At 40.8% G+C, this 17,524-nt stretch overlaps 1 protein-coding gene across 2 annotated transcripts in view; it reads right to left on the bottom strand.

The window, feature by feature from the left end:
• SERPINF1 (serpin family F member 1) overlaps nucleotides 1-17,524 on the bottom strand; it is a 102,408-nt gene that overhangs the window by 5,802 nt on the left and 79,082 nt on the right. For both annotated transcript variants that reach the window (XM_069761358.1, XM_069761359.1), the window contains 4 exons: nucleotides 16,787-16,942; nucleotides 14,386-14,589; nucleotides 8,727-8,869; nucleotides 803-1,013 (listed from right to left, as the gene is read on the bottom strand). In XM_069761358.1, the coding sequence (XP_069617459.1) occupies nucleotides 803-1,013; nucleotides 8,727-8,869; nucleotides 14,386-14,589; nucleotides 16,787-16,942 (714 nt within the window). The remainder of the gene's footprint in view (nucleotides 1-802; nucleotides 1,014-8,726; nucleotides 8,870-14,385; nucleotides 14,590-16,786; nucleotides 16,943-17,524) is intronic.

Below are 17,524 nucleotides of genomic sequence, written 5' to 3'. Positions count from 1 at the left end.
CGTTGTGGGGACATCATATTGTTTGTGGGGCCATTATACTTACCGGTACTTTATATAAAGGAACTGTGGCCATTATATGGAGCTATGGACCACTAATACTATATATAGAGGAGCTTTGTGGCCATCATAGTGTATATATAAGGGGCTGTGGTGCCATCATAGTAGGGTTGCAGAACACTAGATATCACATGCAACACTATTTTCTTGTATGACAGTCATGTAGTAGTTACAGAGTGAACGTTGGCCACAAGAGCTCTGTTCTGCTGTGTAGCCCCAGCCTAAATTTAACAATACGGCCCCGCACCCCAACGGGAATTTTTCAAGGTTCTCCAGACCCCATGTTAGTTTGAGATCCCGAGTATAGTGCCATGAACATTTTACATCTACGTATATTTGCTCCATTTCCATCTAAAACATAAAGATGTAGAGGTTTGAATCTTAACAATCTCTTGAAAATATGAGCTTGTGTCTGGAAGACCTGTAAATACTTACTATTTTTTTTCATCTTGGTTCTGGGGGAGAAATACGGTCAGAACTGAATTCTTTGTTTCTTTTCATTCAAGTTACCATTTGCATTTTATGTGCAGTTTACATGACGAGATCTCGGTCTCCAGGGTTATTTGAGTGTCACCAGAAGAGAAAGGTTATCCCACATAGGTTTAGAATAATTTCTTAGCTAAAACAGTTATAATATTTTTTATGTTCTACTACATACCAATAAATTAAAGGAGCAAAAAACATAAAAATATGAGATTGTAACAGTATTAGGAAGAATAAAACCAAAAAGAAAATCAAAACGTACTCATCTCCTGAAGTGTGGATTGAAGCTCAGCGGCGTAGTCCACCTTCAGCTTTGGTATGCTTAATGTTATGGTGACGGTCTGTAGCGCCCGATCTATGTCATGTACAAACTCCGACGTCAGACCCTCTTCGATCAATGTCAGGTTCTGCGTGACTGTGAGAGGGAGGAAAAACATGATGCTGACGCCTCCACTCAAAGGCAGCTGGACAATCTAGGAAAAGAGCAGAAATGGAATGATGGCAGATTGGGGAAATTGACTCTTTTTTTCCTACAACCGGCTTCTGAAGCTCTTGTCGAATATTGCTGCTACGACCTATTGGTAGGACCAGTGCTGAGCTACAAGAGCGGACACTGCCTGTAGAATACGGGCCCAATGCATCAAGTCTGATTCTATGATTTCCTGTTTAAGGGGAGCATGCTATGAAGATTGGTCATGTACACAAGTCTATAGCGCTCACAACAAGCGTTTTGCTCCATCAGGCTTTTGCTATTTTGATTAGACCGGCTAATAATTGAGAACAATAGTCCCGATAAGCGCTGGTTTCCCAATTATCGGCCTCTCTAAATGGGCCCTTAAAAGGAACTTGTCTGGTCCCCCATGCCCTCCAATCCAGCAGAATTCACCTATGTGTGATTAAACTCCCTCCCTAACCAGCCCTGTATAACATAATTAAGTTTACTAAATTGATAACCTCCGCTTTTACTGTCCTAATGAGAACTTTGACTGGTCGATGGAGCATTAGTTCCCCAGACGGCAAGTCAGCCCTCTGTCCATGTTACCACGCCCCTGTGGGCATGTTAGCATAATTTGGATGAGCCGGCCTCATCCCCGCTCATGCAAATTTGCGCATGCGAGCTGCTCATTCCAGCAGCGTCTCTGAAGCCGGGTGTACGCTTCCCAGCTTCAGAGACGTTGCGCATGACCGGAAGCCATCTTCTAAATTTCCAGACAGTGTTCCTCTGAGGCCGGGAAGCGTACACCTGGCTTCAGACACAGATTGACGCTGCTGGAATGGGCGGTGCGGGTGTACAGATTTGCATGACCTGGCAATGATGCCACTCATGCAAATTATGTAATCACACCTATAGGGGCATGATCACATGGAAAGACTGACTAGCTCGGGGAACTAACGCTCCATTGACTAGTTAAAGCCTTCATTAGGGTAGGAAAATCGGAGGTTCTTAATGCTTTTTTAAAGCATTTCTGTAATGAAGTTCTGTTGTATAGCGCTGGTTATGGAGGGAGTTTAATGATGCATAGCTGAATGCTGCTGGATTGGAAGCATGGGAGACCTGACGGTTCCCTTTAAACAATGCAACATAGTCTCATGGCACATCCACTTTATAAACTAGACAACAGTAGGAGCTTTATATGCAAGAACCAGACTTCCTTCGTGCCTAAAAGAGACAATTGGTGTCACATTTGGTAAGCTGCATTATGCATTGTTTCTCATAAAGTCAATTTGCATTATACTTAGTTTTTATAGCTCCCAGGAAATTTTTATCATGTTCTAATATATTTTTTTCCACATGTTTTGGAATTTGACAAGCACGCAATGTCTTGTTATTTACTGCACAGTAGATGCAGAATAAAAGCCTACAAAATATTTTGCACACCCGCTGGCTGTATGAGATGATTCTGTGCAAAAATGAAATATTGGGTGAATTTTTTTTTGTGCTGCATAAATAGCTGCCCAGAGAATTACTTCCTGGAACATATTTTGGTAATTATCATTTGATTACTAGAAATATAGAATCGTTTATTCTTCAGTAAATGTGAATAAATAGTGTTTTAGTTCTTGTTTGCCTCCAAGCAGTCTGCTCATATCCACCAAGGAAATGTTTGAGAATTGCTGATCTAAAGAGCGTTACTTCTCAGTGTGATAGGGTTTTAATCAGTTAATGCAACAGCAGCGTAAAATAACAAGTGTCAAATTGTTCTGGAGACAAAGTGACAGAAGAATTCCAGAGCATTTTTCCAGTAGCTGTGCTCTTATTCTTATGCTGTAAGGCAAGGTACTGTATCGTATAGGACTTGCTGTTCTGCCAATCCTGGCAAGTACTGTAGATCATTACATTCAGTGTCTTATGCTGCAGATATTAGCTGCGTATTTCACCTTTCACAACATAAAGCATGAATTCTGCGAGGAACATTTGCACAATATAGTACCGCAGCAGATACATCCCATGCAGATTTACCCTAAATTGTGTTTTTTATAATTAGATTGTTCAAAAGGGAAGATCCTTTAAAGTGAACCTGTCAGCAGGATTGTGCTCAGTAAACTACAGATAGTGTCAGGTCGGCGCCGTTATACTGATTACAATGATACCTGGGTGATGAAATCCGTCTTGTGGTTGTTGTTTTAATCTTTATTTTCAGTTAATGATATGCTTGTGCTTCGGGGCGGCCTCTGGGTGGGGGTCTTTATGTGATGCTCGCCGATAGATGCTACTGCGCAGGCGCCATCTTGATGGAGAAATTTTTTTTTTTCCTCTAGCAAAATGGTGCCAGTAGCATCTATCACATTGCCGATAGATGCTACTGCACAGGCACGGCTGGTGCCATTTTGAGAAATAATTTTGAAGAAATTGATATCACTAAATAAAATAATTAAATGGGCATTATAGATGCGATCATGCTACAGCCAGGCACTGCCGCCGGTGCCTGCCTGCTGAATGTAATTTTTTTTTTTATTTACCATATTATATTCAGTATGTAAAATAGGGGGCAGGTCACTGAGGGGTCAGTGACTTGTCGTAAGCCCGTAGAGATGAATATGTGAGCAGATTGCCACATTAGGACCCCCCGGGGCCACAGGCCGCTCCGGAGCACAAAAATCTCATTAACTGAAAACTACAAATAATGATTAAACAACAACTACAAAACAGATTTCATCAGCCAAGGTATCAATTTAGATACACCTCCTGCCTTTTTTGCCGACACACAGGGTAGGAGTTAATGTTGGCACCTTGCCCGGTCTTTAGTAGGTGCTTTAGATTGGACAGCGGTACTTCCAGTGGGGAATTAGTTACTTCCGGTTTATATAAAAGGCGGTGCCTGAGGCATTTTTGGCCTCTTTGAATGGGGATTCACTGAGCTGCCCACCCTCTCTCCCATGTGGCTTTCAATTCTAATAAATGGTTAATGGTTTGGGTATGGTATTTGGTTGTAAAGGTTGATAAAAGTTACAGTGGTTGGCGGAAGAACAAGATGGGTAACATGTGCCGGGAGTCCGGCGGCATATCCCCACAACTTCCAAGTGGTTAACTGAAAGAGCTGCGACCTTACCCCTCCAAAAAAGAAGGGTTGTTATAAAAGATGAGAATTTGTGTTATATTTTCTCCAATAAAGTTATATGTTAAATATAAGTTTGTCTTGTTCTTTGGGTCGGGGAAAAAGGCAGGGGAGGTGGTGTGTTTGTTCTGGGCAGTCAATATGTGTAGGTTACTGTGCACAATCCTACTGAGGTTCCCTTTAAAAGAGGTATTCAGGACTCAGATATCATTGGACTTTCTTCAGGATGGTCATCAATATCAGATCGGTGGAGATCTGTGTCATGGGTGTTCTTGGACTCTGCATATCATCTATAGAAGTTAGGCCTGATTCAGACATTCAGTTTTTGCATACGAGTGCAAGAGAGCATTTGCACCTGGGATAGTCCATGGGGCCATTCGATGACCGATATTCTCCTCGGACCAAGTGGTCCATGGAAAATATTGACACATCCGAATCAAAATCTGCATCAATCGCAACATTTAGGAGGCTAGGAAAAAGAGAGGGAGCTGGTTCTCCATGCCGATCAGCGCCCCTGTGACATCATCGCAAAGGCCAATTCATTGCCTGGCAAACATGGTTTAAGAGGCTTCTGTCTTATGACCTGGTGGTCAGGACAATAATGGACCTGGTGGTTAAGAGCACACGGAATGACCCAATAGTCACCGATAATAAAGGACGAGCTCTGGGACGTGGGAACTCTGCTGACCGCAATCCCTAAACCTATCAACCACACTAGAAATAGCCGTGGATTGCGCCTAACGCTCCCTATGCAACTCGGCACAGCCTAAGAAACTAGCTAGCCCTGAAGATAGGAAAATAAAGCCTACCTTGCCTCAGAGAAATTCCCCAAAGGAAAAGGCAGCCCCCCACATATAATGACTGTGAGTAAAGATGAAAATACAAACACAGAGATGAAATAGATTTAGCAAAGTGAGGCCCGACTTACTGAACAGACCGAGGATAGGAAAGGTTACTTTGCGGTCAGCACAAAAACCTACAAAAAGACCATGCAGAGGGCACAAAAAGACCCTCCGCACCGACTGCGTCCCAGAGCTTCCAGCAAGCAAGACAACAAATTAAATAGCAAGCTGGACAGAAAAATAGCAAACCAAAGAAATACAAGCTGGAACTTAGCTTCTGATGGGAAGACAGGTCACAAGAACGATCCAGGAGTGAACTAGACCAATACTGAAACATTGACAGGTGGCGTGGAGCAAAGATCTAAGTGGAGTTAAATAGAGCAGCAGCTAACGAATTAACCTCGTCACCTGTGAAAGGAAACTCAGAAACACCCACCAGAGGAAGTCCATGGACAGAACCAGCCGAAGTACCATTCATGACCACCGGAGGGAGCTGACAACAGAATTCACAACATCTGTCCGTGCATCACTGACAGGTATAGAACATTGCAATGCATTGTGCCAGCGACCACTGCGCATGCGCCAAGTTTAAACACCAAACTCTAAACAGCTGTAATAACATGTTTATAGGAAATGCATAAACAGAATAGTCGTGGGCGGTTTGTTTCAGAGCGCTAGATAGGTAGCCCCAGGGAAGGAATGAAGGAAAGTGCAGAGTCCCCGCAGCTCTAGCCAAACGCCTCCAATGGAGGATACAACAAGAGATAAGGAAAAGCTCAGTCCAAGGAGCGCCAAAAGAAGAACTCTGACACCAGGTTGGAGTTAACCACAACGCGTTTCAGCAGACATGCCGTCTTCATCAGGTGGTCCACCTGTCTCTCATATGTTTATAGGAGACAGAGCACACTGAGAGTTACAGCCCCCCCCCCCCCACACACACACACCTTCGAGGAAGCCCATTAGAAACGTGCATTGGTGCTGCTAGCATAGGTAGTCCACACAGGTAAAATATGGGTAAGATTACTCTTTTTTAAACATGTCCAATATGATCCTTAACAGTCCATTTAATTCATAGTTTGTATATTTGTATCTATACCACACTGAGTGGGAATGTTGCCCTCTCTAGTATAGTGGGTATTTATTACTTGCCATATCAGGGATATCCTTACAGTGGGAACAAATATGAAATACATGCATTGGCACTGTATGTACTCCCAGATTTATTGATGCTTTAGATTATGGGAACTATTTTAAGTGGAAGACAGTGACATTATATATGACTTCTTTGTTGATTTTCTGAGGATTTTTGCTTGCCCTAGCCTATTTGTTGTAGACCTGCAGCCACAAACACCCATGTTTCTCGCTACATAACCTGTTTTAATTTTGATATTATGTACAGTATGTTAGCCTGCTTTTTTAATTATTAAACTTTTTGTGAGATACCTATTTTGTGGACCTTAGCTCCATGTTCATTGAAGGATTTAACCATTAAGGAGTGTCCATGTGGACTATTGATTTTGACCATTTACTGGAGGCGTTTGGCCATGTTAAAATATTTATATATGTATATATATATTTATATATATATATATATGTTTTTAGTTTGGAAGATATTGATTATAAGTGACCAATACATTGTAGTGATCAATACACTATACCCAGCTCATGCTTCTGGAGACATGCATCCATAAATTAGGTGGGCTCTCATCATTACAGAAATGCTAAACATGTAGATGCTAAATTTGTTTTAGACACACTATGGGGCTCAGAAGGGAGGGGGAATTTGGATTTCGGAGCTCAGGATTTGCTGAATTTCTTTTCGGGGGGTGAGGAGCCATTTTGCTTTTCCAGAGCCTTTATGCTGCCAGTAACATGGAAGCCCTCTATATTTCCATTGACACATGTCAGACCTGAGTGGGGACTTTTTTGTGGATTGAGTTGAAGCTTTTATTGTGAACATTTTACATAACATTTTTAATCACATTTATCCTGCACTCTACACTGAGCACTTACTTTGGGGTTTCTATCTAAATCTCAAAGTGATGTGATTCAGATGAAACCCTAGAAGGATGCATTCCCTATAATGTGTTCAGCGGTGTTCTTTTTTTTCAGAAATGCACAAAACTTTGGCGAACAGGTTTTTCTGCACACCTAAAAAAACTGACACGCCCGGAACATAGGCCAGACTGCAACCACAGTCCACAGCCTGGAGCATACAAGAAGTCAGTCCTGTAGTAAAGGTAAACAGAAGACCAGCAGGAAAGACTGGAGATGTGTTGTATATCCACCGATTTGATATTGATCACCTATTCTAAGGAAAGGCCATCAATATAAAGATTCTGGCAACCTCTTTACCTGCCAGCAGGAATGAGACTGCTGCCTTTACTATTTTGTCTGTGGTTATCCCTGCTTGGCTGCTGTCTTTACTATCTTGTCATAGTTTTAGTCCATTGACGAAATATTATTGATCAATAGTCGCAGATTGGCTGTAACACGTGACACAACATTTTATGAAAACCGTTGAAGGAAAGAGCGCAGATAGTTCCTTATCTGAGAAGGTTAAAAGGTTAATCCATAAGATTGCACTCACCAGATGTAGCTGAGTTGAAGGAAAGGATTCGCTGCAGCAGATCTACGAGTCCAGGAAGGACCAGCCGTTAGATTCGGATTGGGATAATTGTGGTAAATTTCTGCGCAGCTGAATCACTAGAATTCCAGAATTATTAGTACATGTGGCTTTATTATTCTACGCGTTTCAGAGTCCAAGACTCTTTCATCACACCACAGGAGCATGTCAACACAGTTTACACCATTGTTTAAATAGACAAACAGTTCAAATAATAGCGCCAAAATGGTCACCTGATCAGCAGTGTCATTTGAAGAATGGTGTAAACTGTATTTTCATGTTCCTGTGGTGTTTCCTGATGAAGGAGTCTTGAACTCTGAAACGAGTCGAATAATAAAGCCACATGTACTAATAATTCTGGAATTCTAGTGATTCAGCAGCGCAGAAATCTACCACAATTATCCCAATAAGACACAACGTTTGTCAGACGGACGAAAGAGCGCAGAGCATCAACATCACTGGAACAATGCAGGAGGTGAATATAAGTGTAACTTATTTTATTCAGGGACTGAGGCATTTAAGAAGGTATTGCTCAAGTAGAGGACAACCCCCTTTTGCTGCTTTAATGATATGTTGATGATGAAAGACAGAACAATTGTTTCCAAAGCAGATCATACTTTGTGATCCCACACTTGTTTTGTGTGTGCATGCAGCAATTACTTGGCAGCTTGTCATCATCACTAGGAGCAAGAAGGAGATCGTGAAGGACAAGATGCAAGCGTCTGGTCTAGTGTACACATTAATTGGAAGCTAACAACATGAGTTAAGCAGGAAAGGAGCTGAAGCAGCGTAAGGCTACGTTCACATTAGCGTTGCGCGCCGGTGCGTCGGCGACGCAACGCGCGACGCACCAAAAACGCGCGCAAAAACGCTGCGTTTTGCGACGCGTGCGTCGTTTTTTGACGAAAATCGGACGCACGAAAAATGCAACTTGTTGCATTTTCGTGCGTCCGACGCTAGCGTCGAAAACGACGCACATGTCGAAGAACGCTAACAAAAAAACGCACGCGTCCCCTATGTTAAACATAGGGGCGCGTCGCCGCTGCGTCGCAGACGCAACAGCGACGCACATTAGCGTAACGCTAATGTGAACGTAGCCTAAGAACTTGGCATATTACTCTCCAATGAATTTCTGAGAGATAGAGAAGGTACTTTTCTCACCTTGCAGTTAAAATCAGAGTCTAGGCCATATCTCACGGGGACATTGCTGGCTGACATCATTGGAACCGAAACAGACGTTTGCTCATCTATGTAGAAATCACGCAGCGCAGTTTCACGAGGGTTAAATTTGTGAACCCACTGACCTGTCATAATTTTCAAAATAAATCACAACTATTCTCACCCAAGCAAAGAACAATGGTAAGCATGTTTACATTGACAATAAAGAAGATACTGGTGAACACTGAAATTATTCCCTTTATGAAATATTTTTTAAAGGAAATCTGTCAACCTCTGTAAACGATCTACGTGGGCATGCACATCATAGGAAGCTGAGAAAATGATACCTTGATATCTGATGTCTTATTCCAGAGAAAAACATGTTTTTTTTATACATAAATGAGCTGTTAAGATCTCTGGACCATATACAAGTCTTCACGACAATCTGCCTCCAGGGCTTATTTTAAACAAAAGGAGGCATTACTAGTGTGAGACATGGACCAGTTGCGCAGACTGTCAGTAATGACATTCTCAAAGTGGTAAGTGCCCCTTTCATTTACAATAAGCTCTGGAGGCAGACTCTCGGGGAGATCAATATCCAGCCCATAGATCTTCACAGCTCATTTTCATATATCAAAAACATGGATAAGACATATCTCAGATATAAAAATATAACTTTATTCAACTTTCTACATTCCCATATGGAGAGCTTAGGATTGTTCACACAACTATTATGATAATGAAAAAGAGAATATTCAGAGGACTAGCAGATCTGCAGCAGAAAAAAAAATTGTATCCAAACTACAGCGAAATACCCTGAAGGTGACCGTGCTATAGTCAGGGTCTATGTCTCTATTTTATGCTGCCCTTAGAATGGAAACATAAACCTGTTGACAGATTTACTTTAATCCTCCTTGTTTTGACACCTTGATTAACCATCATGTATTGTACATGAGACCTCTAGTATTCTGAAACAATTCAAAACAGTCTACTGCTTCACAACTCTCATAATGGATTAGGATACAGACAAAAGCTTTTGTTATGTACAACTGCATCCAGAAGTGCACTGCTCAAAAAAAAATAAAGGAACACTAAAATACCACTTCCTAGATATCACTGAAATATTCCAGTTGCAAATCTTTATTCATTACATAGTGGAATGCATTGAGATGAGAACAATAGAACATAAAAATGACCAATGCAAATCAAAACTAATATCCCATGGAGGTCTGGATTTGGAATGATACTCAAAATCAAAGTGGCAAATCAAATTACAGGCTGATCTAACTTCAGTGGAAATGCCTCAAGACAAGGAAATGATGCTCAGTGGTGTGTGGCCTCCCACTTGCCTTAATAAACTCCCTACAATGCCTGGGCATGCTCTCCTTAGGGATCTCCTCCCAGACCTGGATTAAAGCATCAGTCACCTGCTGTACTGGTCTGTCTCCTGGTATCTGCTCCATGCTCTGAACACTGTGCTGATAGACACAGCTACCTCTCTTGCCACACCTCCCAATTATGTGCCATGCTGGATGAGCTGCACTACCTGAACAACTTCTGTGGGTTGTACAGTAGACACCGCCTCTAGCTACCTTACCTCTAGGGGTGAGAGCAATGACAAAATGCAAAAGTGACCAAAACAGACAAAAAGGATGAGAACAGAAAAATGGTCTGTGGTCACCCCCTGCAGAACCACTCCTTTATAGGGGTTGCCTTGCTAATTGCCTATCATTTCTACCTGTTGTCTGTTCCATTTGCACAACAGCAGGAGAAACTGATTCACAATCGGTGTTGCTTCATAATTGTACAGGTTGATTTCACAGAAGTGTGAATGACTTGGAGTTACAATGTGTTGTTTAAATGTTCCCTTTTTTTTGAGCAGTGTATTTGCACAGACACAGATTTATTATAATTTAGCCTCTATAAACAAAGACGATGAATTTGAAGCAAAGCCACCAAGATGCAATTGAAGGGTAGAATTTCACCTTTAATTCAAAGGGTTTATCATTTAGGAATCACAATCATTTTCACAAGCTCATACCTAATTGGACAGTCGACTGATATGCAGTTTCATGGTCCATTGTGGCCAGTTTCCTCATTATTTCATGACAAATTAAGAAGATAAATGGTCTGGAATTGAATCCAAGTATTGAATTTGATAGGAATTGTCAATATGTGGTCCAAAGAGATGTCAAGGCGAGTGATAGGGGCCATCATTAAGTCTTTCATCATTAGAGATATAGCAAAAACTTTTGTTTGAGTTGGCCAGATCAGCAATTTGGTGCATTCTCTAAAAGGTACAGCAACATCAAAAGGCCTGGAAGAGCACAAAAATCTTTCTTTTGATAAAGAAAATCCCTTTACAGAATTTAGGCAAGTTGCGACCGCTGTCAAAGTTTACAACCAAAGCCAACTTTATCAATGAAAATCCAGGGGGTTACCGTAAGAAGCAACCGTTGGTAACAAATGCGAGATTTTACGTTAAAATAAACTCAGTTTATGGCCAGATGAAACCAAGATTAACGTGTAAGAATAAATACACTAGCACCCCACTGAAAGTTGGAGGTTGAAGCAGCAAAACAGATATACAGATTTGTGTGAGAAAAACTCTAAGGGAAGCGAGGAGAGTTAATGAAAGAATTTTATTTATTAACTCTTCAAGATTAATTTGGCCCAGAGTCATTGGATGAGAACAGTATGAAGAATGAAAGGAGGGTGTATCATCTGAAGCATTCCACGTCTATCAAACTTAGCGAACACAGCAATATAATATGGGCATGTATGGCTTCCAATGGAAGTTGGTCACAAATGTGTACTCATGGTGAGACTGCAGATAGAAGTAGGGGGATGAATGATAAAAAACTATACTTTCTGCTCAGATTCAGTCAAATTTTGTATAGCTGAAAGACTCCACTTCCTAAATGTGTCTTTTAAAGGGGTTGTCCACTACTAGGACAACCCCTTCTTGAACTAAATGTTTGGCCCCGATAAAACCTATACTCATCTCCTATGCCGGCACCCTTCCTGCGATGTCGGCACTTGCTCTCCTCGGGGCTCTCAGACGGTGTTGCGCCCAATCAGAACTGTCCCCGCCTACGTACGGATTGAACATGAAGAGGAAGTCAGGAATCCGCTGCATCCTGGACTTCATTGCGCGAGTGCCGACACCGCGGAAACTACATCGGTATGGGAGGTGAGTATATGTTTTTTTGTTTTACCAGGGTCAAAATTTAGTTCAAAAAGGGGTTGTTCTAGTAGTGGACAACGCCTGGCATGTTTGCAATTCACACCTCTCCCCAGCATTGTCTTGTCTCTTTTCTTGTTGCTTAGGGAGTCAGTCATGACATCAAAAGAATTTGTATAAAACCCTTTGGATCAAATCTACACTGCAATCACATCTTGATGGCTTTGTATCGGATACATTGTACTTGTGTAGAGAAGCGAAGTAATGAAAGCTCCGTCAGTGTCCAAATGCAATGCTCCTGGAACCAACTGTGAAGGATCTTTCATATCATATGACACGTGGCATACACAAGGACAATGCTTTTTCTACTAAAATGTTGTATTTGCAATTAGGTCCTGAAATATTTGGACAGTGACAGTATCTTGGTGATTGTGTTCTCCATGCTACTATTTTATATATAAATTGAAACAACAGATACAATTGAAGTAGAGACTTTCCAGTTTAATTAATGGGGTTGAACAAAAATATTGTGTGAAACATTTAGGAATTGCATCCAATTTTCCACAAAGTCTCCTCATTACAGGGGCTCAAAAGTAATTGGAGAAATTTTTCATAAAAAAGTTATTTGTAATAGTTTTTAGCGAATCATTGCAAGCAATGAGTGCCTGAAGTCTGGAAGCCATGGACGTCACCAAATACTGGGTTTCTTCCTCTGTGATGCTTTGCCTGCCTGTACTGCAGCTGACTTCAGTTGTAGCTTGTTTTTGGGTGTTTCTGGCTTAAGGTTTGTTTTAAGCATGTGAAATGCTGCTTGATGGGGCTGAGATCTGGTGATAGACTCGGCCGTTGCAGAATAGTCTATGTCTTTGCCTTAAAAAGACTAATGGGTTGCTTTCCCAGTATGTTTTGGGTAATTGTCCATCTGTACTGCGAAGCGCTGTCCAATCAACCTTGTTGCATTTGGCTGAATCTGAACAGAAAGTATCTCCCTGTACACTTCAGAATTCACCCAGCTGCTTCTGTCTTCAAATATCAAAAGACTGACCGTCACTTCCAAACAGAGACAAATGTGAACAGGTGGAAGCTAAGAGAGCCACTCTATATATAACTATCAAATTAAAGCTGTACTCTGAAACGTTGTTCACATTTGTCTGTTTGGAAGGAATGGTCAGTCGTTTGGTATTTGTAATACATGCCTTCTGACTGAGCACTCCACCCATCAGCCCATTGCGGTTTTAAATAGAGCTTGATCCTACCTGCCCATATATTTGTAGGCTTTTAGGGAGGCATCATGTTAGGTCCCAACAAAGGGGGTATGCCTTATCGCTGGCTGTTGTGCTCACATGACCAATTTATGCACTATGTACTTTCATTTTTTAGCTTATTTTCTCCAGCAGAAATGCAATTCCAATTTAATATATTCATCGTTTACATTCTATAGCGTTTCAGAGTGCAGCTTTAATTTGCTTCTGTCTTTAGTCACGTCATCAGTAAACACCAGTGACATTGGAAACCATGTATGCTCATGCCATCAGACTGCCTCCACCATGTTTTACAGAGGATGTGGTGCGCTTTGGATCATGAGCCTTCTCCATACTTTCTTCTTCCCATCATTCTGGTGCAGGTTGATCTTAGTTCAATCTGTCCAAGAATGCTTTTCCAGTACTGGACTGGCTTTAGAGGGTTTCTTTGGCAAAGTATAATCAGGCCTTTCAATTTTTAAACCTGAATAATGGTTTACACCTTGTGGTGAACCCTCTGTACAGTATTTGCTCTTATGAAGTCTTCTCTTTATGGTAGACTTAAATACTGAAACACCTACTTCCCGGAGAGTGTTCTCACTTGGGTGGATGTCGTGAAGAAGTTTTTCTTCACAATGGAAAGTGTTCCACCACTGTTGTCTTCCATGGACGTCTAGGCCTTTTTAAGTTCTCAAGGTCACCAGTGCACTCTTTCTTGCAGAATGTACAAAACTGCTGATTTGGCCACTCCTAACATTTTTGCTATATCTCTGATGTATCTCCTTTTTCCATCCTAATGATTGTCTGTGTCACTGCCATTGAGAGCTCCTTTGATCGCATGTTGTTGGTTCACAGCAACAGCTTCCAAATGCAAATGCCACACCTGGAATCAGCTCCAGACCTTTCGCCTGCTTAATTAATGATGGATTAACGTGGGAAAAGCTCATGCAGCCCATTAATGAACTTTTAAGCTAACTATCCAATAATTTTTGGTCCCTTTAAAAAAGAGGCAGCTGCATATTGAAAAACTGTAATTCCTAAACCTTTGCTTCAATTAGGATGTGAACACCCTCATATTATATCATAGAGTCTGCACTTTAAGCCCATATTGATTATGTAACTGTATCTTGAATATGTTTTGTTAAACAGCTAAAATGTTAAAACTAGTGTTATTGTCCAAATATTTCTGGACTTAGCTGTTTACCTATATAATGTTATCACTTTACTAAACATTTACCTTTAAAATATGCAGCACCAAGCAGGAGGATACTAACTCCTGAAGGCACTTCCTTAAAGAATTTCACTACTTTCCCATCAGTTCTCTTCTGCACAAAGTCATTGGCCTCGGATAGATCAAGACGAGTATTTCCTGACAGAACTCTGGGCTTATTCCCATAGTACTTCTCCAATTGACTTGCAAACTCTGCACGCAGCCTCAACCCTTAAAATAAAATGACGAAAAAAACATGTTATTACTTCTATACATTTGCATATAGGCAAAGAACATGAGAAAAATAGGACCCCTCCCCCCCGATGCTAAAAGTAATAGTTTGTGTGACGTGTTTCCATTTTGTCCATTCAATACTTTGGTGGATACATTGGTGACCTGTTACTTATTTAGGAAGAGGAGGTGTTGGTTTTAAATAACAAAAATTACGTTCATTGCACTGCCAACATCTGAAGTTTAAGAAGTATTCTTACTGGATATCAAATTAAAGAGCTTTAGTACTGCAATAAGTTCAGCATCCTCATGTTATCACTTATATTCCCCTATGGGGAATAGATGAGGTTGAGACACAATTTTTTCAACAACAGCCATTTTTTAATCACAACAATTAAACCCAAGGTTAGAAGCCAGGGGTTATCCACAGGGGCCCCCCACAAGTCAATAACAACACCACTAAAAAAGAGAACAGATCCCCATTGCATCACTTTTACTTATTGACAGTAGACAATTTCGGGACACAAAATGTGTTACACAGAAATACACTGTCTTGGTATTAAATGGAGAAATATTTCAAAGTGTGTGGCAAATTTATAGCTTCGGGGGAAGAAACGTGTCTCAACTAGAGTTGAGCGAATTTTTCAATATTCAGTTCGGATTACGATCAACAGCGAATATGGTATTTGCAATATTTGCCGAACATAGTCAAACGCCATTGGAGTCAATGGGAGTACAAATGAGCAAATGTGTTCGGAAACTATCGTCAAATATAAATTTGGCACGAATAGGGTACCAATATGGCACAAATATGGCAAATTTGGATTCAGCGATAGTTTCCAAACATTCATTCATCTCAACTCCCACCTATGTGATCGTTGGACTAGGCCTCAGGTGTCCAATTTTCATGTATATGTTCAATCCATATTTTTGTCGAATAAAACAGATACCCGTTATAGTCTAGGGGAGTGTTCACATGGCCATTCTTTCGTGGACCGATTTGCTTTTTCGATATGGATTCTCAGATCATCCTTGCCCATTCAAATGAATGGCTCTTTCGAAAAAGTAGAAAGCATTCAGAAGCCATCCATGTGTCATCCATGTGTCATACAAGTGCTGACTTGTATTTTACTGTTTAATTTGTGAAAGAAGCTTAAAGAGTTGGCGTTGTTTTAATTTTTATTTCATAAATTAATTGTACACATGAAAATAAACAACTTTGTAATATATCTCATCAGAGAAATCTGCTTCTTTCCCTGCCAGGATTGATCAATCATTATTAAAATTCTCAGTTCTAAGGTAAAATCTGCATTCAGTGAAGACATATTGTCCCTTTACTGAGATAGGAAATGGCAGCTGCTGCTGATGAGATTCTAAGTAGTTGGGAGGCGCTAGAGACAGACTCTTCCCTCCTCTTCCTCCCATCTACATAGAATCTTATCAGCACCAACCGCCATCTCCTATCTCAGTAATGGGACAATATGTCTTCATTGAATACATATTTTACTTCAGAACTGAGAATTTTAATAACGACTGATCATTTCTGGCAGAGAAATATGCAAATTTCTCTGATGAGATATATTACAAACTTGCTTATTTTCATGTGTACTATTGATTTCTGAAATAAAAATTAAAATGATGGTTACATTCTAAATTTGAGTGTGCGCAGAAGTTACGTTCCAGCAGAGGGGGTTAAAGGGGTTATTTGGTCTAAAACTACAAGTCTGCAGTCACTCTTTGTGACTGCAGACTTGTGAGTCCTCAAGTGTTATTGTGACCGCAAGTATGTGATCTGCATACTCCAGGCCACAATCCAACTAGCCTCACTCAATACACTTGCATCGAGCCTTCTAGTCGGCTGGCGGCCAGGAGTATGCATATTGCATATGTTACTCATGCAAGTTACATGTTATTCAAAATAATAAATATGATTAATAAGTGGGTCTGTGGGCCATAGAATAATGGGGTGTCTGGTAATGCAGTTCTATTAAACACTTTTTCTGGGGAGAGAAAAAACGATTGGCCAGTCACTTTTATCTTTATAACAATGTAATACTGCCTTATAATATTTTTTATTCTAGAACCAATGTACGGTTAGTAATTACAATGCGGGGAGCACGAAGCAATTAGCAGCTGGACATTTATACTAAACTGCAATTGCTCAATGTTATGCGGAGTACGTGAATTGACAGCTTACGTCTCTCAATTATGACACGCGATGTGCTTTTGAACCCTTTTGGGTCTGAAGATAAACTGGTAAGCAACTCTTTATAAGTTGCATGGACATCTGCGTCATTAAGAAGGTCATAGTACAGGGAGCGATGTATTAGGGATTCAGTCCGCTGTTCACCCCCTGGAAAGAAAGAAAGCCTGTTATATTATTAGGTTTTGGGGTTTTTTTCTCCAAAAAATACATTAATGCCACATATCAAATTCTTATTCAAAGCCAGTTTCCAAAAGATATTGATTTGTCCTTAGTCCGAGTTTAAAAAGGGTTTCACTTTAAAACAATTATATTCCAATATGTTTCTACTATAAATACATAAAACTTACTAATACGTCGAAGTGTTCACCGATGTTCCAACATTGGCCCCCGTCCAGATCCCTGCAGTGTCACTTTTGGCTCTGTGTTCTGCTTAGGAGATTGCTATACCAGCACATCAGAGCTACGCGCTGTTTGTTCATTTCAATAACTGAGACAGCCCCCTTCTCTGTCTGTGCATTGGTCATCAACGAAATGGGCCGGTGTCTAAGCTACCGATATGAGCAGTTAGCCAGCCCACTTCTCGCACAGCGTTCATTATGTGCTGACACAGGAATCTCCAGCACAGGTCTTAACGTAGAGATGCTGGGTACCCAGAATAAGGCTGTTATGGGGACATTGGTGGAAATTTAGAAAAGTTTATTGCTAAGTTTTAGATTTTTATAAAAGGAA

This window comes from Ranitomeya imitator, chromosome 3 (genome assembly GCF_032444005.1).
Source record: "Ranitomeya imitator isolate aRanImi1 chromosome 3, aRanImi1.pri, whole genome shotgun sequence".
Classification (NCBI taxonomy): Eukaryota; Metazoa; Chordata; class Amphibia; order Anura; family Dendrobatidae; genus Ranitomeya; species Ranitomeya imitator.
The sequence above is the reverse complement of the archived record's forward strand: the minus strand, read 5'-3'. Positions and strand labels throughout refer to the sequence as shown.